At 47.4% G+C, this 23,521-nt stretch overlaps 1 protein-coding gene across 1 annotated transcript in view; it reads left to right on the forward strand.

Annotated features, from left to right (window-relative positions):
• The window catches only part of ATPAF1 (ATP synthase mitochondrial F1 complex assembly factor 1), an 82,003-nt gene extending 58,708 nt beyond the window's left edge, over positions 1 to 23,295 (forward strand). The window contains exons 8-9 of the mRNA XM_069232728.1: positions 20,705 to 20,812; positions 21,221 to 23,295. Coding sequence (XP_069088829.1) covers positions 20,705 to 20,812; positions 21,221 to 21,394 — 282 coding nt within the window. The 3' untranslated portion in view covers positions 21,395 to 23,295. The remainder of the gene's footprint in view (positions 1 to 20,704; positions 20,813 to 21,220) is intronic.
• Positions 23,296 to 23,521: the final 226 nt, after the last annotated feature.

A 23,521-nucleotide genomic window follows, 5' to 3' on the forward strand; every position in this document is an offset into this window, starting at 1 on the left:
GGCAGAGGAAGAACTCCACAAGGCTTTGGCAGCTGAGGAAGAGGCCCTTTCCATCCAGGACTCCGGCTCTCGTATCAAGTTCATCCTGCAGATGTAGGACCTTACTTCGGGACAGCGCTCAGTGAGTACCCATGCCTCTGTCCAATCCACCAAGGGCCACTCGGTTCCAAAAGAAACCATGGCTCATGGACCACTGCTGCCAACGAGCCATGGTAGATACCGCCCATCCGCTAAGGCTGCTCTGCCCTCGGGCTCAGCACCAAAAGCAAAGCTGAAACCTCCTGCACTGAGCTGTCCATTCTCTGCACTGAGTCGACCATCTGCTTCAGCAGCTCCGAGCACCCCTGCCTTGACCGCTTCGGCTTCTAACACCTCTGCGCTGAAATCAAGATCAACTTGTGCACTGAAACCTTCCATTTTGTCATCAACATTGGCTCCAGAACCTATCCTCGAAACCATGCAGGAGAGGCTTGATTCGAAACAGAAAAAACTACACATTCTGCCTCATGTTGACCGGAGTTTGGCAAAAGCAGTGCAGCCAGAGACCATTCCATCATCTCTTGAGGAGGCTATTAACTTACCTGTGCCTCCTAAGAGGAAGAAAAAGGACATTGCAACCAGCCCTCTTCAGCCTCCTCTGCATGCTTCGCCTCCACCTCCTCCACTCTTACCACCACCACCATATCATTCACATAATGATATAGGTGACATCACACCACAGGGTCCCCCCACAGTACTACACCTTGGATCAGGGAGGTGGAGATGACGCAGATCAACAGCCCACAGATCCATGGGACATTTGTGACATTGACCCCCCAGGGGATACTGACCCTGACCTCTACCTAACTAAGCCCCGGGATGGTGCAACATCCTTTCAAGAACTGATAGCTAGGGCAGCAGCATATCACTAGGTCCCTTTGCTCAAAGATCCCATCGAAAATCATTATCTCTTTGAGACACTTTCCATCACCACTAGGGCATGTCAATATCTGACCATGTTAAAGGGGATGCTCCTGTAGAAGGCTGTCTCAGTGTAGACCTATAGGTGAGGCACCCTGTACTGAGTCCAGGCAAACCATAGTGATAGTGTAGGAACGTCTAGATAACCAGAGCTGTCAGAGGGGTAGCTGTGTGTAGAACAGCTAAGGCTTAACTAGGAGGGTGTTAAACAGTTGCAAATATCACATAGGTTAGTCAGTGATGTACACACAGGAAAAAAAAAAAACACACCAGTGTTAGAAAAAAAATCTATATTTATTGTAACACACACTAGAACTAACTTCGATATATCTCCTAACTGGAGATGTGATCATACAAAAATGTATTTAGAAAAAGGTATGCCCAGGCATATAATAACGTGCCCCTATGGGGAACCATATACTAAGTAAATGGAATGCGAGAATCACTCCCAACCCAAACTACCACCCAAGGTAAGTAAGTAGGATTCCCCAGGTGCCTGCGTGCAGAGGTGTAACCCCGGCTTAGGTGTCCATAGGATAACGAGGGAAGTCACGGTTAGAGTTTGAGTTTTAGGACCTTCCCCAGAGAAATCAGAGGAAACCCGTTGGGACAAGAGAGGTTGCATAGTGCCCCCAACCATGGATACCCAGATTAATGGAGTACCTACCCCAGAGAGCCCAGGTGCACAGGGGTGAAGTTGTGTCGAAACCTCGTGTTGAAGTCAATAGGGACCTCGGTTGTCCAGCTGCTGTTGACACCCATGGACCAGGTCGTGGAGCCCCGCCATGGACCCCGGAAGAAGAGTACCTAAGGAAAGAGGGGACAGAGTCCAGACCACCTGCCGGTGCCCAGGTGGTGCAGGGGAGCAATGCCCACCCTTCTTGGTAATGCTTTCCTGTTGCACAGTGGTCGAAGAAGTGTAGCTATGCAGTCCAGGCAATGCAGGAAGATCCCAGGAGTCGTCCATGAGCTGTCCCACGCCAGTCAGCGGATATCAGAGGGGTCAGTGGTCAGCAGGGCCACCAACAAGCCTTGGCAAATGCAGGGAAGCAATCAATCAATCAATCAGTCAATCAATGATTAGCAGAGTGTGGCTAATCCCCCATAGGGTCTCACTGCTCTGTATGTGGGCGTGCTGCTCAGTCGAAGAGCCAGGTCCTTCCTGAACTGTTTCAGTGATGCGGTCTGCCTGAGCTTATGAGGTAGTGCGTTCCATGTCCTGGCTGCCAGGTAGGAGAAAGATCTTCCTTCTGTTGTGCTTTTCCGGATCTTGGGAATGGCTGCAAGGGAGAGCTGGAAGGAATGGAGAGTTCTGTTAGGTACGTAGAAAGCGAGGCGTGGTTGAGGTATGCCGGTCCTGTGTTTTGCAGTGCCTTGTAGGTGGGGATCAGAAGTTTGTTTGTGATGTGCTTGTTGACTGGGAGCTAGTGTAGGTCTCTGAGATGGGAAGCAATGCGGCTGTGTCAGAGATGTCCAGAATGAGTCTGGCTGCTGCATTCTGGACTCTAGTCTTGATTGAAGTTTCTTGGTGATGCCGGCATAGAGTGTGTTGCTGAAGTCCAGTTTGCTAGTGATGAGTGCGTGGGTGACTTTCTTCCTTGTGTCAGGGGGAATCCATTTAAAGATCTTCCACAGGAGTCTGAGGGTGTGGAAGCATGACGAAGAGATGGCGTTGACTTGGCGGGTCATCGATCGATAGAGAGGAGTCCAGGATGATGCCCAGGTTGTGTGCATGGTCATTGGGGGTGGGGGCATTTTCCAGAGCAGTGGGCCACCAGGAGTCGTTCCAGGCAGAATGGGTGGAGTCGATTACGAGGATTTCTGTCTTGTCTGAGTTGAGCTTAAGGCAGCTGGCCTTCATCCAGGCGGCACTGCTCTCATCCTGTTGTGGAAATTCCTCTTGGCTTGAGCAGAGTCCTCGGACAGAGAGAGGATCAGTTGGATGTCATCGGCATAGGTGACTATGTTTAGCTCATGTTTGCTGATCTTGGCAAGCGGGGCCATGTAGATGTTGAAAAGCGTTGGGCTGAGTGAAAATCCTTGTGGCACTCCGCAGCAAGTTTCTTTAGGTTCTGACTTGAACGGCGGTAGTCTGACCCTCTTTGTTCTTCCGGTGAGAAAGGACCTGATCCAATCCAGGGCTTTGTCTCGGATGCCGGCATTGTGAAGTCTGTCACAGAGGGTGGTTTGGGAGACAGTGTCAAATGTGGCAGAAAGGTCGAGGAGAATGGGTGTGGCCATGCCTCCACGGTCCAGTATGATGATTGTCATCAATGGCTGCTAGGAGTGCGGTTTAAGTGCTGTGGTTGCTTCTGAATCTGGACTGGGAAGAGTCTATGATATGGTCTGTCTCGAGGAATTCGGTGAGTTGCTGGTTGACGGTTTTCTCCGTTACCTTGGCTGGGAAAGGGAGCAGAAAGATGGGTCTGTACTTCTTCAGTTCCCTAGGGTCGGCGGTGGGTTTCTCGAGTAGCGGGCTGATTTTGGCATGCTTCCAGTCCGAGGGGAATGTAGCAGTCTCAAAGGATAGGTTGATAATTCGGCAGAGCTCTAGTGCTATGGTGGCGCTGGCCACGCTGAGGATGTGATGAAAGCATGAATCCAAGGGTGCTCCTGAGTAGATGGAGTTCATCAGTCTTTGGGTGTCCTCTATAGTGATGGGGGTCCAGGAGTTAACTATCTGGTGAGGTGCCAGGTCCGTGGTGGTGAGTGTTGCACAGAGTTGCAGGATTTATGGGGACCCACAAGGTCCAGATGACCCAACCTTTGCCGGTAGGTCAGTGCCAGCCCCCATCAGGCAAGAGAGACAGCTGGAATCGATGGAGCCCCCAGGTGGACCCTCTGGCAGCAGGCACAGGGAGTCCTCAGCAGCCCAGCATAGAGAGATGCCCACGTCATTGGAGTTGCAGTGATGATGACGTTCTTGGAGCCAGAAAGTGCTGGAGGCTGGGGCTTCTTGGAGCTAGGAGGTCTTTGGACGGAAAAGCCAACGATCCTTGTCAATGACAAACAGATGCAGTGCACAGGGGTTCCAGCCAAGCAGCTCCAACGAGGAACGATAGACTAATCAGATGCAAAGAAGACAGGTCAGACCTCTGGAGAGCCACAGAACCACCTCGTGTTGTAGAGCCTTGAGGAGTCCATGGGACAGCAGGATCCACAGACTGGTTGTTGACATTGAGGTGCCTGCAGACAGGGCCAGCTTTAGGGCGGTGCGAGAGGTGCAGCAGGACCAGATCTTGTCTTGGATTGGGGGGCGCTGACCTCAGGGGAACGCTGTGTTTAGCAATAACTAACAAAACTTGTGCTTTAAAAGCACCTACTGAAAAGTTCCTTGTGCGTCAAGCCTTCAGTAAACAATTAAAATGTCAAGATGCCTCTTGTGATTAATTTTTTTGCTAGCGAGAGAAATGTGTGGTTTGTCTAGTGGCAGCTTTGACTCGCCATAAAGTAGCATAGATGGTTAATATGTCGGCTGCAAAGAACAGAACTATATTTTATGTGGATTGCTATGTGGATTAGTTAACCAGCCTTTACAGGCGCTTTTAAAACAAACAAACGTATGTGAATGGGGGGCTATGGAGAGATGAGGGCACATTTGCTGGGAGTAGTGAGTGAATCTGAGGCGGTGGTCATGGGATGGTGGGGAGCCAGAAAAGACTGTTGCACAGGGCGCCACCAAATGCAGGGGAGTGACTCCTTCACTCCAAGGGGGATTCCTTCTTGCTTTCCTAAGTGCAAGCAGAGTCCTTGTGACCCTGGAGGATGTACGGCCACTGGAGCTTTAGAAGTCTTGCAGAACTTGGAAGCAAAGTTTCACTAGGAGCCCTCCTACTGTTTATAGTCTTGCTCTCGGTCCCAGTGAAGAACAGCAGAGGTTCCGGTGTTCAGGATGCAGAAGTGTCTTGCAGAGGAGACTTGCAGACAGATCTTGAAGTCTTGCAGACAAATCTGGGGTCCCATCCTCAGGGGAGACTTTAAGGAACCCAGAAAGGGGGTTGGACACTTCCTGCAGGGACCCACCTATCAGAAGAGGGGTCAGGAACATCACCCAGGTGGACTAGCCAGTCAGATGCTCCCCGGGACCTCTGCTCATCTTATTTCCAGGGTGGCAGAATCAAGTGGCCACCTGGCAGAGCTCTGTGCACCTCCTTAGGGGAGAAGCTGGACAGGGGGGTGGTCACTCCCCTGTCCTTTGTGTGATTTTGCGCCAGAGCAGGAGCCACAGGCTCTGCACTGGAGTAAACCTGTTTATGCAAGGAGGGCCCCAAATGTGCCCTTCAAAGCAGTATGGTGGTCACGCCTCTCCTCTGCAGGAAATCTTTTGTTCTGCCTTCCCCTGCCCAAGTTAGGCTCAGCAGAAGGAGGGCAGAACAGTGACTGGGGTCGGCAGCAGCACGAGCTGGCATGCAGACCCTACAATTCGCACTTACAAAGCCCGGAGATTGGAGTCTGCGGTTTGTAGGGGCACCTCTGCTCATGCAGGGGTGCCCTCACACTGGGAACCCAGCACCCTGCCCTTGGGTTGAAGAGCCTTCCTTAGGGGTGACTTATAGGGTCAGAGTGCAGTGACCATGACATAAGGTAAACCTTATATCTGGGGTGAAAGGTGCATGCACCATTTCACATAGGCTGCAATGGCAGGCCTGTAGTAACAGTTTTCATGTGCCCGATGGGTGCCACAATACATGCTGCAGCCAATGAGGGGCCCCTGGTGTACCAATGCCCTGGGAACCTAAGTACCATATACTAGGGACTTACATGGGTGCACCAGTATGCCGATTGTTGGGTGTAAAAGTTACCTACCAACTAAATTTAGGGGAAAAACCACTGACACTGGGGTCCTGGTTAGCAGGATTCCAGGGTGCTACAGTCTAAACACACTGACACCAGGCAAAAAGTGGGGGTAACAATGTCTGAAAGGTGCTTCTTTCCTACAGCTCCGTCACTCGGATGAGAATTTTAAAGATCTGATTTTAAAGATCTGATAGAATTTTAAAGATTCGCATTATTACATTAAGAGTGAATAAAAAGTATAAAGCTGCACCTTCAGAATCCACCTTACATCAAGGGCCAACTTCCACTAGACTAGCTGGTGGTATTGAATACCTGCAAGAGAGAAAATTCACAGACAAAAGCAGATGCTCCTCCACCAGATAACAGGTCTAAACTTATTGATGCTTCAAAGAAGACAGTGGCAGCAGAAGCCACCAACCATTGGCAAATTGCCAACAACCAAAGTTTGTTGGCAAGATACAACGTGACCCATCGGAATGAGATGGAGGAACTCCTCCAACATCTCCCTGAGGAGTACAAGAAAAGTGGTCACAATATTGTGCAAGAAGGCAAATGAATTTCAAATAACTCAACCTGGTGTGCTCTTGACTCAGCGGACACAGCCGCCAGGGGCATCAATACCAGTGTACTGATGTGTAGACACGCTTGGCTAGGCATATCTGGCTTTAAGCCACAGGTACAGCAGACGCTTCCAGATGTCCCTTTCGATAAGCAGCACCTGTTTATTCCACTGGTGGACCAAACAGAAAAGATGAAAAAAAGACACAGAGGTTGCTAAATCAATGGAGGTGCTCCAAACCCCCACTCCTCATGGTTCCTTCCAGGTCCCACATACAAACAGGGCACCAAAACTACACCATCAGATACCTCTACCTCTTCCTAGTCTACAGCATCAGACCTTCCCCTGAAGGAGTTATTACAGAGGCACATGTAGAGGAAACAATTGCAAAGATCGTGGAAAGGATCCCTCCCCTCTCACCACACCCTCCACATCCTAACAGTGACTCTTTACTCTTTTCCCCGGCCATTTAACACCTGTCGGGAACAACTACAACATTTCTTCTCCACCTGGAAAACCATAACAGATCAGTGGGTGTTGGATAATATCCAAAATGGTTATTGTCTGGGGCTCATCAACACACCTCCAAACATCCCACCTTGCAAACACAAACTCTCCATAGAACAGCAAACCTTGCTCAAACAGGAAGTATAGGCTCCCTTGCACAAAGGAGCCATAGAGCCTGTCCCTCTTCAACAGCAAGGCTCAGGAGTATACTCTCAATACTTTCTAATTTCCATAAAAGATTAATCACTTCGGCCTCTATTAGACCTGAATCCATTAAATCGTTACATTCTATCAGAACATGTCAATATGGTAATTCTTCAGGTCGTGATCCCTCTGCTACAAAAGGGCGACTCTATGTCTGCACTAGATTTAAAGGACGCTTACTTTTACATCCCAATCCATCCAGCTCACCGAAAATACCTCAGGTTCGTTTTAGCAGGAAGACATTATCAGTTCAAAGTGCTCCCATTCGGAGTCACTACCACGCCAAGTGTGTTCACCAAATGCCTAGCGGTAGTCAGAGCATCCGTGTCTTCTCATATCTGGACGACTGGCTCATCAAAACCAGCAGGCTTCCGTTCTGTGTACAACATACACGGACCACTCCACACCTTTTCCATCAACATACAGAAGTCACACCTTCAACCTTCACAGATTCAGCCGTATGTAGGGGCTATTCTCAACACACAATTGGGATTAGCCTAACCAAATACAGCAAGGCTTCAGAACATCACAGCCCTGCTACAACAGTTTCACCCCAGTTGACACATAACAGTCAAAACAGTTCAGCGACTTTTAGGCATGGTGTTGCATTGCAGTTGTACCACATGCGAGACTGCGTATATACCCGCTGCAGGAATTTCTGGCGAGCCAATGGTCTCTGTCACAGGGTCAACTACATGATCTAGTTTTGGTAGACAGCCACACACATCACTCTGCGGTGGTGGAACTCACAAAATCTGTCTAAGGGGTGGCCATTTCTCGACTCTGTTCTCCAGGTCATTCTCACAGCAGACTCATACCTCACAGGGTGGGGTAATCACCTACAGAATCTCACATTTCAGGGTCTCTGGGACATCAGTCACCAGAGTTTCCATATCAACTACCTAGAGCTTCAAGCAAGCTGTTCACCTAGCATTGAAAACCTTCATAACTCATCTCGCAGGCAAGGTTGTCTTGGTCCTGACGGAAAGCATGACAGCTATATTTTATCTACAAAAAACAGGAGGGGGGCATACTCTCTAGTTATCCCACCTATCTCAGAAGATTTTGCACTGGGCAATACATCACAACATCCACCTGCTAGCGGAACACATCCCAGGGATGGACAACGACTTTGCTGACCTCTTCACCAGGATGTGGCAGCAAGTTCACAAGTGGGAACTCCACTCCTGTGTCCTCCTCCCATACTTCTACATGTGGGGTTTTCCACAGATAGACCTGTTTGCAACTGCAGAAAACACAAAATGCCCAGACTTCGCCTCCAGGCTCCAACACCCACTATCCAAGGGCAATGCTCTATGGATGAATTGACCAGGGATATTTGCATACACCTTTCCACCTCTCCCTCTTCTGCTATTTGTGGGTCGGAAGCACAGGCAAATGTCTTTCTCCCTCATTTTGATAGTTCCTATTTGGACTAATCACCCATGGTTCACCACACTACTCGAGCTTTCTGTAGTACCCCATTGGGAAGAGACATGCCTTTTGTCAGTTCACGCACAGCTCTGACCATTCCCCAAAATCTTCAAGTAAACGGGTGGCTTTGTCTATGTCAGTTCGCTTATCATTGAGAAAGAGCAGCATGTCGTTTGCATATGATTCTGTGTAATGAGTGCCTCTATCCCATCGTAGTGTATGCCCTGTGGAGCCCTGCTTGCTAATGGTTGTACCACAATAGCAAATAGCAGAGAGGGCATTAGGCACCCCTGCCTCGTACCCCTCTCCACATGGTATAGGTCAGAAATAATCCCTCCAATATTTACCCTTGCCATGTGTGTGGTATATAATAACTTGTTCCAGTCATTAAAGATCCTGCCCAGCCCCGTCCTATTCATCACAGTGTAAAGGGTTTAATTGTGGGGCTGCCATCGGAAGTGCTGTGACCCTCCGGGTGTTCAGAGCTGTGTAATGTGGTGCATATGAGGCATCAATCTTGAGGCCAGGATTCTGCTTACTATTTTGTAATTAACATTAAAATTCGGCAGGGGGTTGTGTGCCTTGGTGCCGTGAGGGGGCACCCTGGTTTGGCTAGGTGAATTATTAATGCCTCCTTTGTAGTTGGCGGTTAAAGAATGTGTTTCTCTGACCATTTTGTAAACCGCTAGTAGGCAGGTTGCCAATAGGTCGCTATAAGTTCCATAGAACTCCACTGGGAATCTATCAGATCCAGGCACTTTTCCCCCAAGCCATAACTTTATTCGCTATCATTATTTCTTTTACAGTTATGTCTGCTCTTTACCTCTCTGCCATGTCTGAAGGGAGGGGCGGTAAGGGCAGCTGTGCAATAGAGTCCTGTGCAGCCGCAAATGCTGTCGCAAATCCTGTCGGGCTAATAGGACCGTATAGTAATTCTTGAACAATTTGTTAATTTCAGTCTTTCCATAGATTCTGCAAGCCTGTTCATCCTCCAGTTCTAGAGTTTGTGACCCTCTCTTAGTCGGATTGGCAAGCCAGGCTAATAATGACCCGATGTGACTTGTTACGCTTTACATGTGCTCTGGCCATGCATCTTGGGCCCCAGGTGGAGGGGTTTCGCCGGCACCCGGTGGGCACGCTCCAGTGCAAAGAAGTGGATGAGGCCCTCAGGCATGACCATCTCCTTAAGCCAGGTCTCTAGGACGGTGTAATGTCGCTGGCCAGTGGCGTAACTGGCCAGCCAACACTTAGGTGCTAAAGAGGGGTGTTCTGGGGTTGCAAGAGACCCATCTGGCATCACCCTAGCCACAATGTCGGCAATACCTCCAGTAGAGCCATTTGTGGTAGAAGGTGTTCCCTCTACGCAAGCGCCAAAGTGGAGAGAATGGGTAGAGAGAGTGTTGCTATTTTTTGAGGCCACGAAGGTAGCAAATGACCAGAAACGTGCCATGCTCATCCACATAGGAGGGAAGGACATATATAAGATATATAAGAACCTTGTGGAAGATGCGCCAAAAACACATGCGACAGTCATTGCTGCCCTCAACCGCCATTTTGAACCAATGGTCAATACTGATTACGAGAGATTCATATTTAGACAAGCGAGGCAACAGGTGGAGGAGTCGTTAGATGCTTTCCACCTAAGGCTAAGAGAGTTAGCGGGCACGTGCCGATTTAATGATGAGACTGAAGAAGTCCGAGGACAATTAATACAAGGATGTGCCTCCCTCCCGCTCAGGGAACGCATCCTAGAGGAATCCGGAAAATCATTACCGGATATTTTACAGCTGGGTCGCACAAAGAAGCTATCAAAAGCCAGGGCTTCGCACATGGAGGCAGCATTACAGCGTCCCATAAAGGAAGAAGTGACCAATGCAGTCATGGTACCCAGGAAGAAAACCCCACAAAAAGTGAATAGTCCACGCCCCAGACAGTGCGGGTATTGTGGTGGAGTGCCACACCGAGCATCTGAGTGTCCGGCAAGGGGAAAAATATGCTCTGTTTGCGGAAAAATGAATCACTTTGCCAAGGTTTGCAGATCCAAAAACACTTGAGGGGCAGCTGTCAACATTGCACTCGAAGATGCCCCTCTCGAAAAATCAGAGCGAGGGAGCGACATGGATGATGACGAAACGGTTATTCATGTCGTCCACTCCTTATTTGCGGTCACACCTACCAGCTACCGCCAAGCGCAACTTCCAAAGTGCCAGATACACATGGGTCATCATGAAGTGGTTGCTGTAGTAGTTCCAGGAGTGTCCATTAACCTACTGGCAGCAGAAGAACATTGCCAAATGTCCCCGACTCCAGCATTGACCAAGACAAATGTCAAGGTTTATGCATATGAACAGAGCACCCCCCTCTCCCTGAGGGGTATGTTCCAGACCACTATCACTCATGGACAACAGTCAATATTGGCGAGGGTGTACGTGACCGAGGGAGGAACCGGCATGCTATTAGGCTGTTGGGCGGCGGAGGAGTTACAAATAGTGACATTTGCGCTCCGCATTCACCAAGAGTCGGTGACGGAGTTGGTAGCCAGATACGAGGGAATCTTCAATGACATTGGGTGTCTCCGAGGCCGGGAGATCAAGCTCCATATTGATCACACAATTCAACCAATAGCTCTCCGCCATCGGCGAGTAGCGTTCCATCTCAGACCCCAGGTGGAGAAAGAATTAGACAATGTGGAGAAAGTTGGGATCATTGAGAAGGTTTCTGGGCCCACCCCCTGGGTATCTCCCATCGCGGTAGCTCGGAAGCCCAAACAACCAGGCGAGGTGAGAATCTGTGTGGACATGCGTCTCCCAAATGCAGCCATTAAAAGAGAGAGACACCTGACCCCCTACGATCGATGACATTTTGGGGGAACTCAGTGATTCTAGATGGTTCTCGAAGCTTGATCTCTGGTCTGGGTACCACCATTTGGTGCTGGCCCCGGAATCCCGCTACATAACGACTTTCTCTACCCATGTGGGGCTCCAGAGGTACAAACGTCTGAGTTTTGGGGTATCCAGTGCGCGGAAGTATTCCAAAATGTTATCCAGGAGCTGTTGGTGGATTTGCCTGGAACAATAAATGTCAATGATGATATCCTTGTCCATGCCCCCACCATTGCTGAACACAACGCTCGACTACAAAAAGTCCTACAATGCATTCAGGACTCACTTTGCATCGGCAAAAGTGTGAATTTCTAAAAGACCGAATACAATTCTTTGGTTACACGTTCTCGGAGAGCGGGGTTGCCCCAGACCCCGCCAAGGTAAATGACATCAAGGAGGCGCCACCACCCACTACAGTCACTGAGGTCAGAAGTTTTCTAGGGATGGTAAATTACTGTGGTCGATATATAAAGGATTTATCCAATCTGACCCAACCTCTGAGGAATCTCCTCAAAGCATCTGAGTCGTGGCAATGGGGGTCTACTGAACAGCGTTTGACAAAATCAAAGAAGCGTTGTCCAGTGACACGGTGCTGAAATATTTTGATCCAAGAAGAAATACCAAGGTCGCTGTTGATGCGGGACCCAAGGGTTTAGGTGCTGTGCTGCTGCAGGAACAGGGAGAAGGAATGTGGGCTCCTGTTGCCTATGCCAGCTGTTCGCTCACTGACACTGAACAGCGTTATTCGCAAATTGAAAAGGAGGCCATAGCGGTCCACTGGGGTTGCAAGCATTTACATATTTACGTGTATGGCCGCCCGTTTGTGGTGACCACTGACCATAAGCCATTGCCTCCGCTGTTCAATAGAACCGCTTCCAAGCCACCGCCAAGAATTGAGAAATGGATGCTACAATTGCAAGATTATCGGTGTCAATTGGAATATCGCCCGGGGTCCGAAAACCCGGCTGACTATCTGTCGAGACATCCCAGAAGTGCCTCAGAGGTGGAGGTTAAAGAAGCAAAGGGAACTGAAGAGTATGTTCGATATGTGACTGATCGATCCCGGCCTTTGCCAATGACTATGGGGGAGATAGTACAAGCAACTAAGTCGGACGAGTGCCTGCAGAAGGTCATGGCAGCCATACAGAGTAATCAATGGCACTGTGTCAAAAGCCAATTGCCTTTGTTGAACATTGAGTCTCAACGTATCCTTGGAAGTCTATAGCGTGAAGGGTGAACTCACCACTGACTCTCAAGGGTGCCTGTTAAGGGGAAGTTGTTTGGTTATCCCTTCATCCCTCACTGCCAAAGCTGGTGAGTTGGCACACAATGGCCACCAAGGGATGGTCAAAAGTAAGAGCCGCCTCCGATCCAAAGTATGGTTTCCCCTAATGGACGAAAAGGTTGAACGTTTGGTCAGGTCGTGCCGTTGGTGTCAGGCTACTGGTGAGTCGAGCAGGCCTGTTCCCATTGAGACTGAGCCAACCCCAACAGGTCCGTGGGTCTCCGCAAGTCTAGATTTTGGCAGTTTACCTGATGCCGCCACACCATGGTCATCATTGATGATTTCTCAAAGCATCCTGAGGTTGAGATTATTCCTGTCCTCACGGCGGAGGTAGTAATTTCTGGATTAGAGAAAACTATGGCCACTCACGGTCTTATTGCAGAAATTAAGACTGACAATGGGCCACCTTTTCAGAGCAAGGAACTGGCTGAGTACCTAAAGATCACTGGCACCCGTCATCGCCGGGTCACCCCTCGTTGGCCTCAAGCCAACGGGGAGGTAGAGCGGTTCATGCGGACTTTAAATAAGGTGATACGAATTGCAGTGGCCGGTGGCCAGTCTGTTGAATATGCCATTTTTTCGTTCTTACGGAATTATCGACAAACGCCTCATTCCACCACCAGCCTAGCTCCGAGTCATGTTGTTTTTGGGAGGGCGTCTGTTGATGCTATTCCTCATCATTCTTCTTGGGTTCCTCCTGAGTTGGCCCAAGACTTGGTTCAGGTGAAACTGCGGATGTCGAATGTACGAGTCAGCCGGGCTCGGCGAGCCACAGCGTCGGACCTGAAAGTGGGTGATTATGTGTTGCTCAAGCAGACCCTCCCAGGTAGTAAGTTTCATACGCCTTTTTCTACGGTTCCATGGAAAATTGTTCAGCGGAATGGATCTTCTGTGGTTGCCCAGCGGGGTATCGATACAGTGACCCGAAATGTGTCATTTTTCAAGAGGTTTCATGATGCGGGATCCTCTCGAGCCGAAAGTGTTGATGATGCTGATGAAGGTGGCCCAGTGTTTGAAGGACCTGAAGAGAGTGTGTCACCGTGTGATCCTGTGAGTCACACTGGTGATGGTACTGAGCCTGTCCCGTTTGAACCAGTGACTGGTGGTCCAGCCACTGATGTGGCACCTCAACGATCTGGATCTGCCAGATATGGTTTGCGGGGAAATCCCTGTCCTTCTACCCGTCTACGTGATCATTTGTGTGATTATTGACTGATTAGTCTGTTTGGCGTTTTTGTTGTTTTTGCATTTTTGTGGAGGAATGTAATGTCGCTGGCCAGTGGCGTAACTGGCCAGCTGACACTTAGGTGCTAAAGAGGGGTGTTCTGGGGTTGTGTAACACCCCGCGTGAAATCCCCGGATGTTTCAGAGGGATTTCACCTCGTTATTGTGTGGTGTTGGTTTGCTCCGTGGCCTCCGGCCCGGAGCTATAAGATAAAGAGGAGGCGTGGCTGGGTTCACTTTGGAACCGCGACGCAAGACGGAGCCCCGTGTTAAAGGGCTCGTCTTGTACCAGGCCGCACCCAGCCACGCCGACTGGTATGAAAAGCACACCGAGTCGCGTGCATTCTTTCAGCAGCGTCGCGCGACGCACGATGTGTGTTTAAGCCCTTTTCAGGGCTTAAACACTACAGACGGCAACCATATCTTTCCCTTCTGTGGAGTCTAGCAGCCCAACCACTTGTATGTTGTTCCTGTGTGCCCTACTTTACGCATTCGCTCTGTATTCCGGGACTCAGTCTCTCCATTATGTCTGTTATGTGCTAGATCTCTCCAACCTTGAATTCCTTGGTTGTTATTAGTTCCACCAATTTGCACTGGTCATCGTGCAGAATACACTAGTTTGTCACCACTGTGTCTATCTTATTTTCCAAGGTCTCCTGGGTTTTTGTAATGGCTAGTAGGATCGAGTCTAGTGTTGCTATGGAGGCAGCAGCAGATCTATAACTGAGCCTCTCCTCTAAGAAGCTATGAGAGCGGGCAGCCAATGCTGACCCGTCTCCCCTAACCCCCGCCCTCCCATTTTCCCTCATCTTTGAATGTCTCCCTATGTCAACCAGGTTAGTCGTGCAGGCCCCCAGTCCTTCTGTATGCAATGCTTAGTGGAGGGATTGTTCTTTATCGGGCCCTTTATGTAATGGCGAGGGGGGAGCGGAATCATGTAACCCCCCCACCTCAAATTGCCTCAGACTTCCCCCTTCCTTGCAGTATTGTTCTATTTTTTTTTATATATAAATATCAAAGAAAACCGCGTAATGGAAAAGCAAAAGTCACTTGTAATTGTAGGGCTCCAGCTAGCGTGTTCTCCTTGAAATCACATACAACCATCTCGCTTGCCCATTACTCCAGCCACACACATGAACTGCCTTAACAATCACTACTTAGCATTCTGGAACTTCTCCTCTGAAACCTGGAGTACTAGTGTCAACATTCTTTCTCTTGAGAGCAGCGCCATTGTGTGCCAGTTACTGCTTTATTTTATATTTCTTAAAGTAATTCAGAATGTGAGTTGCCCAGACTAATCCCTCTTTAATGTTAAATGGTGATTTTTAATTTGATCAAAATCTTTACATTCGGTCTGAAGATAGTTTCGCTTGCTCTGTATATCTAGTTAAATAGTGAGAAATTCAGTGTTTATAAAATGAAAGTGAACCCACATGATAAAGTAAGATTGCATATAGAGGATTTTTCCTTCCTTGGCATATTCAAGCTGCGACCTTTACATACAGTTTGAGTGGGGCGTCATACTTTAAAGATCTAACAGTAAAAGCGTTATGTTGAGGGTTTCCAATTATTGTTTGTTTTAGAAAGCGTTCTGGATGCTCTCCCTCACTCGTTTTTCTAGCCGTCCCCTGATCCCGATGCAGTTGTCCAGGTGGGACTCTAAACTTGAAGGCGAACTTCGTGGCAGGTCCCCACGCTCCTCATCTGCTTCCGGGGCGGGACTTCCGTTAGCATTTCTTGTAGACAAGTTGCACAAGACGAGCAACTTGAAGTACCTACTCCTACGTCTTCCCGGAAGCCCAACGTTTGGGCGGGCATTATTTCTTGGAAGACCTTAAAATCATACTGATGCCGGATGCCAATTTGTTGCCAATAAAAACTTTTAAACACAAGCACGCTGAAACGTTTGGCACAACACTTTTCAGCTGCTGCACTAAAGCACATTATGTACCACGGGATGGAGCTCGGAATCTCAGCAGAGATCCCCTGCGGAATTCCGTACGGATGATGTGCTGGAACTGAGAGGTTGAGAAATCCTGAACTGTGTCAGGGGTCCAAAAAGGCATCTGATTGCGAGCTCTGTCCTAGGACATCATGTTAACTGTTACACTGGAGAAACGATTGAATGTAGCGATATTCTGCCTCCTAACCTTATTTTAAATGCAGTCCTTTACAGACCGTTTGCCTTGCCACATTTCCTGTTGTGTTTGAAGGAATGACGCTGCATGCTTGCCACATTTGTATATTTTCATCATGTGTGTGGATCTCCATGTGCTAGCATGGCAAAGCCTTCATATCATTCAAATGGGACTGCTGGTTTTAGGCTTAGGGGTCCATCACAGATGGTGCGTGAAAGCAGCATTGGTAATTCTGCAAGTAGAATTACGGTGTATCCCACAATTACTGTATCATGTGCCGCGAGTGCACTAAGAGTCCTTTGTACATTCCACGCCAATAGATGTGACTGTTGCACCAGAGCAACTTCACAGTTTAAAAATCACGGATGAAGTTTGCTTTTGTCACTTTTTTTTGGGTGATTCAACCTCATGTCATTCAGAGAACTTATATTAACCCAAGCAATCTGGGACATGCAGTTATCTAGAACTTGCATCTGACCATAAGGCATTGAAAGAGCCTGACACCCAGGACGTACCACACCAAACGTAAGGTGAGAAAACATAGCATTACCCCATATTCTCAAATTTGGATATGTTCAGTCACTCTCACCCAAACTCCCTCCAGCCCCTTTGTAACAACGAATTCCAAGATGTTTTGAAAAACATGTCTTCTCGAAACTGTTCACAAGTTGCATCTTAAGGAAGCCACGAGGTTACACCTGGTGCTGTCTCACAACTGTATGGTTTTAGCCCCCAGTTTTTCCAGGCTGGACGGATACTCTATTTTCTTGTCCACGTGCAACAGATTCTCTCAGTCTCTTACCACCCTGCCCTTCGACCTATAAGATCCTTTTTTTACAGATTGAGTCGATGGGTTGTTGGGGATCATTCAGGTGCTGAACAAATGAGGCTTGTTTGTTCTAATCTGCCCACCCAAACGTGATCGTTTGTTATATCACATAAAGAATGATCGCCCAGGGCCTGGTCTCTGAGATCTTTCAGAATATTATGCTCTGAGCTACAGATCGGTCAAGCAGCCATTGTCCAGCTTTTCTGGTGTAGGCCTCGCAGGGGGATCAGACGTGTATTTCCTTGTGGCAACTACAGACATCACCATCTCATTGTCATTATGACCAGTCTTGCTAATTACAATGAGGCTGTATTAAGTGGCAAACTAGCACACCCAGGAGCGAATGTCAGTGTGTGATTTAATCAGTAGTACCGAGCCAATAGCAATTGCAACTTTAATTGTCGCCCACGTAGTTTAGGTGGATGTGCCAAGGCACAAAGGCCCTCATTCCGACATTGGCCGGTGGCGGTCGCCGCCGGCCTGTCGGGGGCCGCCAGAATACCGTTCCGCGGTCGAAAGACCGCGGCGGTGATTCTGACTTTCCCGCTGGGCTGGCGGGCGGCCGCCTTCAGGCCGCCCGCCAGCCCAGCGGGAAAGAGGCTTCCACGATGAAGCCGGCTCGGAATCGAGCCGGCGGAGTGGAAGCTGTGCGACGGGTGCAGTTGCACCCGTCGCGTATTTCACTGTCTGCGAAGCAGACAGTGAAATACATTTAGGGGCCCTCTTACGGGGGCCCCTGCAGTGCCCATGCCAGTGGCATGGGCACTGCAGGGGCCCCCAGGGGCCCCGCGACCCCCCCTACCGCCATCCGGTTCCCGGCGGGAGAACCGCCGGGAACTGGATGGCGGTAGGGGGGGTCGGAATCCCCTCGGCGGCGCAGCTAGCTGCGCCGCCTTGGAGGATTCCTATGGGCGGCGGTACACTGGCGGGAGACCGCCAGTGTTGCCGGTCCGACCGCGGCTTTACCGCCGCGGTCGGAATGCCCATTGGAGCACCGCCGGCCTGTCGGCGGTGCTCCCGCGGTCCTCCACCCTGGCGGTTTGAAACCGCCAGGGTCGGAATGAGGGCCAAAGTATCTGACACAGGCGGAAATCCTGCTAGTTAGGCTCCTGCTTTGAATAAGCAATAATAACAGTAGCTCAACTCTTCTCACCCCACCACTTTCTGGAGTTCTGTGAGGTTTTCCCCCATCACGTTTCTCACATATGACCTTCAAAACTCAGAATAGAGAGAGGCTTTCCCCCATCACGTTTCTCACATGTGATCTTCAAAGCTCAGAATAGAGGGAGGCAGTGTTACATGTGGTGTTTTTGCCAAAAAAAATCTTTTCACATTAAATCAGGTAACTAGTCACAATATAATTGGAATGTCATTGAATGAATGACTCGATTTTCCAGTCCTGGACTTTTCTTTAATAATCATAAGCATGCTGTGAGTTGCAGTCTTGGTTCATTTCAACTGCAAAAGTTCACACAAACACCTGGAAACAGTGATTTTTAAAAGGAAAGCCCAAACCTGGTCCTGGTAACTTTAATCACATGATGGCATCTGATAACCTTACCTTTTTCTGTGCAACCATTCACTCGGGGGAAGAGGAAGCTAGTTTAATCTCTCCTGCTCCATTCCCACGTTCTCTCTTTGAATCGTCTTTTGTGTTGCAGCTAGAAACAGGGATCTCAGGAGAAAAGCAGCAGAAAGCTGTAAGGGAGGTAAAGCGGAGGTAGGAGATATGTCTATTTGCTAACTCGTTTTCTCTAGAAAGTGTGCAATTGTCAAAACTCAGACATATTTTGAGTCTGTGACATAAGGAGGACCCTAGGTTGATCAGACATGGGCCTCCTCAACCTTTTTGTTAAGACAAAGAGCCTCTTTCTCATGAATCCTCATCACATGTTTGATGTACCACTCAATGTAGGTGGGCAAGGGACAAGAAAAAGCCTGTTGAGTGCAAGAGGATCCCATTTATGCAGGAACAATTCATCATAGATGAACACGACTTGGTACAAGAAACTCTGTTCTGAATTAGTCTCTTCCTTGTAAGAGAGATGTTATTGGAGTATATTTAACAGTGTTGGGGAGCGTAAAGAAATTATTTTGAAATACCAGCGATCCACAGAGTTCAGTAAAATGTTAGACGACTGGTGGTGTAAAGCCAGAAAATAAGTATGGTGTCTAGGTGCTGCATCTGGGCTGTCTATTTACCCAGCACATCTGTGGGCAATGGACAGACTAGATTGTTCTAGTGATCTTTTTCTGCTCAACACTGTTCACAAATGTGTGTATTAATAACTGTGCACTACCATCGGAACCCATGTTCCTAGCTTTCTATGTTACTCTACTGAACATACATTCTGTGCTAATGCTTTGATGTACTGTGCTATTGATTTATACGCACTGTCACGGATAGGAGTGTCTTGGTGCTAGTAGGATCTGCCAAGCAAGATAGATTTTTGAAGTCCTTTGGAAAGCTAAATGGTTGTCAAATGATGATATAATAGAATGGTTTAGTTTTAGATGAGCTATTTTTGTTTTCAGTTTTATATAGCACAAACTCGACCCGAAGGTATCGGAGTGCTTCACATGAGCACCAGTTACATTACACAAAGACATGTTCATTTTAAAAAAAAAATTTTTTAGTCACATGGAGATTGTGATTTGCTCAGAATCGCAGGATGTTGACCCAATGCAGAGACTCGAACCTGGTTCCCAAATTCCAAAGTCAGCATATCTAACAAAGATAACTATGAATTTGCACTCGTTGCTTAGATCGGGATAAAGACAGCCTTATCTTCTGTTGAGGAAAAGGGGCCTTTGGTGAGACCTCATCAGCCCTTAATTTGTCTACGTTAGCTCCCTTCAGCTGTTGCTTGAAGAAAGTTTCTATTTTGGATGTGGGCAGCCTACACTTCCAGTCTGTCCATGGCTGTTGCCTTTTAGGTGTATTAGTCTACCTGAATGCTTCCCATTGTTGTTTGCGAAGAGTGATGTGAGCAGAAGTACATTTGTGCTCGTAAAAGTGTTTTTATACTAATGTTGTTGGTGCACCAATGATGATTTTCGACCTAAATGTCCTCGTTGCTCCTAAACGTGTTTCTACGCTCCGGCTGATGTTGGAGCAAGTATGAATTTTAGACCTTAGTGTCGCTTTGCACCTAAAAGTGATGGTAATCCAAAATGTAATACCACAATACAACATTGCGTTGAGTGGATTTGCACCTGAATTATTTGCAAATAAAAGTAAGTTTATACCTAAATGTATTTTTGTCATATGAACGTTGATTTTGCGCCAAGGGTGATTTTTCACCTGCGAGTGCTGTGCACCAAACTTTATGTCCTATTGATGCCCACCTTTAATACCCAATGTGAATTCTTACTACCAACTTTTCTCTCTGTAAAGTGATTTCACACCCTCCTCCTAACTTTACACTAATGATCATTTTGCATCTAAATGTGTTTCTGCATCTGTCTTGATCTTTATACCTTAAGCTTTCTGTGAAGCTCTTTTTCATTCTTTAGCTTGTGATGTAGTGCAGGTGTCATGCTGTCTCATAAGCTTAAAGAATAAATTATAGGGCACAAACCCTGTAGGCTCATAAAGAGTCATGTTGAACAGAGACGTGGCACAAATATTTTTTGTCCATTCATATATGCATATACATTCATTCTTATGCATCCATTCATAATGCATGCAAAACAGGCATAGATGCCTGTTTTGCATGCATTACCACAATAGAGCCACGTCTATTGGCTTTGGCAATGCTTGTATTTATTTATTTTTTATCATTTTCCCTGAAATACTGAAACCTTATGTTTATGTTGCTACTGTTTTCTGAGCGTTTACTAATACTAACGTAAATCCTGTTGAATCCTCTTTATGTCTTGCAGACTATTGGTGAAACTGCACCCAGTCAGCTTGTATTGCATCATTACTGTGAGCTTCAAGAAGAGAAGGGCATTGTTCTGATGAAGACTGACATAGACACCACCTTTCTGGTAAGTACCCTTGGGCACGTCATACTGTTTCTTGTGATGCCCCTGTGTCCCAGTACTTTATGCAGAAAGTTACCAGAATGTTATTTGTGGTGAGATGATCACAAACGGAAGTGCATCCTAGGACCAGGCAGTCAGATCCACGTCATATTTTCAGGATAACTAGTAAATATGTAGATTATTTCCATTTCAAATCATTGTATGCAAATTTATTTTATATGGTTATCCAGAAGATGTGGCATGGATACAACTCCCTTGAACCTTCATTGGACAGCTCTAGATTTTGAGACAAGCCAAAACTTTCAGCCTAGCGATGCTTTAGTGCTGTTTCAAAACAACTTTAAAGCGTACTATCGAGCTCAATAAATGCTCTAAGTAACCAAGATGTTTTTTTATGTTGCCCTATTTCAGAATGTGACAGAAGCACAATGCCTGGCCAACCAAGTACAGCTTTTTTATGGAACCAGCAATGCAGAGATCTTCAAATTGGTGGAAACATTCAACCACAATCCTGGTAACTTCAAGTATATGTCTGTGATTGCACAGCTGGAACAGAGCGGAATTGGAGCTGAACTGAGAAGCTAGCATTGAACTGAAGTGAAATAAGGTTCCACACCCTGAAGACGGTCTAAGGGCCTAAAGACTATTCCCGAAGCAGACCGAACAACCTGGCTATAAATACATTTGTGGAGTGTTATTTATTTGAAATGACAGATATGATCCTGACTATATGTCTTTTTGTAGTATACAGAATTTTATTTCAGGCCGTGCGTTTTTTTCATCCATGTACATTTGCCAAGTTTTATGAAAACTGCAGGAAGGTTTGGTAGCCACGCCAGATGAGCAATCGTTGATGGATAAAAACTGGAGCTCAGCCAACAGTTCTACAAATAGTTTCGCCAAAAACATTTAGAATCATTGACACGAAATTTGTAATGAATAAATGTGACTGCTGTGGTCAATTTAGCACTTTATTCTTTGTTAGATGGCTCTCAAGTAACGCAATTATACTTTGAACAGCTACCACCCAGATTAGGTTTTAGGAATGCACTTAATGATGCTATTAACCTGTTTCGTCAAAGACTGCCTTGAACACAAAGTGAACAGTACTTAAGCGGTGCCCCCCTCGAGTGAGGCCTGTCAGAGCTGTTAATCTCTAATCTCCAAATTATGGTCTGATGCCAAAAGCGTGGCATTATTCATGTGCTCCTGCAGCATGGGAAGCTCTTAGCACTTACTTCTCACCTCCAGCCTCACTCGCAAATTGCAGTCACCCAGGGCCCACTGACCTGTCCGCATCATGGTCTTGTGCCGTGGCGTCACACAACATAGCAGGCAGGAATATAACATATGTTGTTGACTGCATTTTAAGCCCCCTCAATGGCGAGTCAATCTCTGAACCAATTCCTTATGCATTACAGTACTGCCAACTGTGCTCACCCAAACTGTTATTTTATCAGCACTGCTATTTTTCTTCAAATATGTATTCAGTAACTTTTAAAGATTCAGTTCATGGTCTACTGTAAGGAAGTTGAGATTTCACATTTCTGAAATCACCTCCAAAAGTGTGGTCGGCACTCCCTGTGTAGCTGGTATTTACTATTGCCAAAAATAATGGGGTATCCAAGTACTGAGAGACCGAGGCAGACGCAAGGTGGGTACGATGAGTTCACAGTGAAAGGTTGCGTTCAGGGTAGGCGATCAAGAGACAGAACTGCTTCTTCTTAGTGTTTGCATTCTGGGATATATTAGAGGTAAGAGGGATAGAGTCGGCTGATGTGGCTGTAAAAATGCTGACAACAAATTCGGCATTTTAGAAGGTTTATTACATCTTTTTGAATGTTTCTTTATTCCAGTCAGTCCCTGCAGTGGGCTAGCCTTGAGCAATAGGCACAAGTGCAAGGAGTGGTGCTGCAGGCATTGTCAGAGCACGAGTGATGCACAGCAGTGCACTAGCATGCACATAGTACGCTAAACAAGCATTGTTCAGAAACAGCATGCAGTAATCAGTTACCTCGTATAATGCCTACTGATGTATCGGTTCTAGGCACCCATGTAAAGGATTGAGAACACTGAACTCTTCTACAAGAGTGCAAGCGACCACAGATAGCTATCCAGCGCCTACAAGCGTTGTTTGGTGTTTGATGTGACCAGCACTTTGTGCCTGCTACAAAGCCCGCACAGGTGGGTGAAGAGCAAGCATTTCTGTAAGGTTAGTGGGTGGGTCACCCGACTGGTCCTGCTGGTCAGGTTTATTCTCACGAGTGGCAAGGGCTCTTTGGGATGAGAATAGGTAGTACCTGTTAGCACTGCTGGGCTTTGTTGCCAGAGACCTCATGCCAATGGCAACAGCACATGGAGAATGTAAACCAGAGGCTGGTCTACTCTTCCTTTTTTATAACCACTCCCCTCTCACTGTTTGTTTCCTGTGCTGCATTTGTTATTTGAACGACTGACAACAGGAGTAAAGCCAGAATGGAAAAGCACCAATCTTTGTTTCTTTATTTATTCTTTATACTCAGGTGGTAAAATCGACTTTTACATGGCTAATTGATATGACAGGCTTTGTGTAAAATACATTATTCCTCTCCAATTAATGGTTACTAACTAATTCCTTGGCTGCTCAGTGCATTATGTTGATCTCTGTTACAGGGTCTAAAGTTTTGAACAGCTTCAGGAACATCTGTTCGGAATGATTTTTTTTTTTTGATG

This window comes from Pleurodeles waltl, chromosome 4_2, assembly GCF_031143425.1.
Source record: "Pleurodeles waltl isolate 20211129_DDA chromosome 4_2, aPleWal1.hap1.20221129, whole genome shotgun sequence".
Classification (NCBI taxonomy): domain Eukaryota; kingdom Metazoa; phylum Chordata; class Amphibia; order Caudata; family Salamandridae; genus Pleurodeles; species Pleurodeles waltl.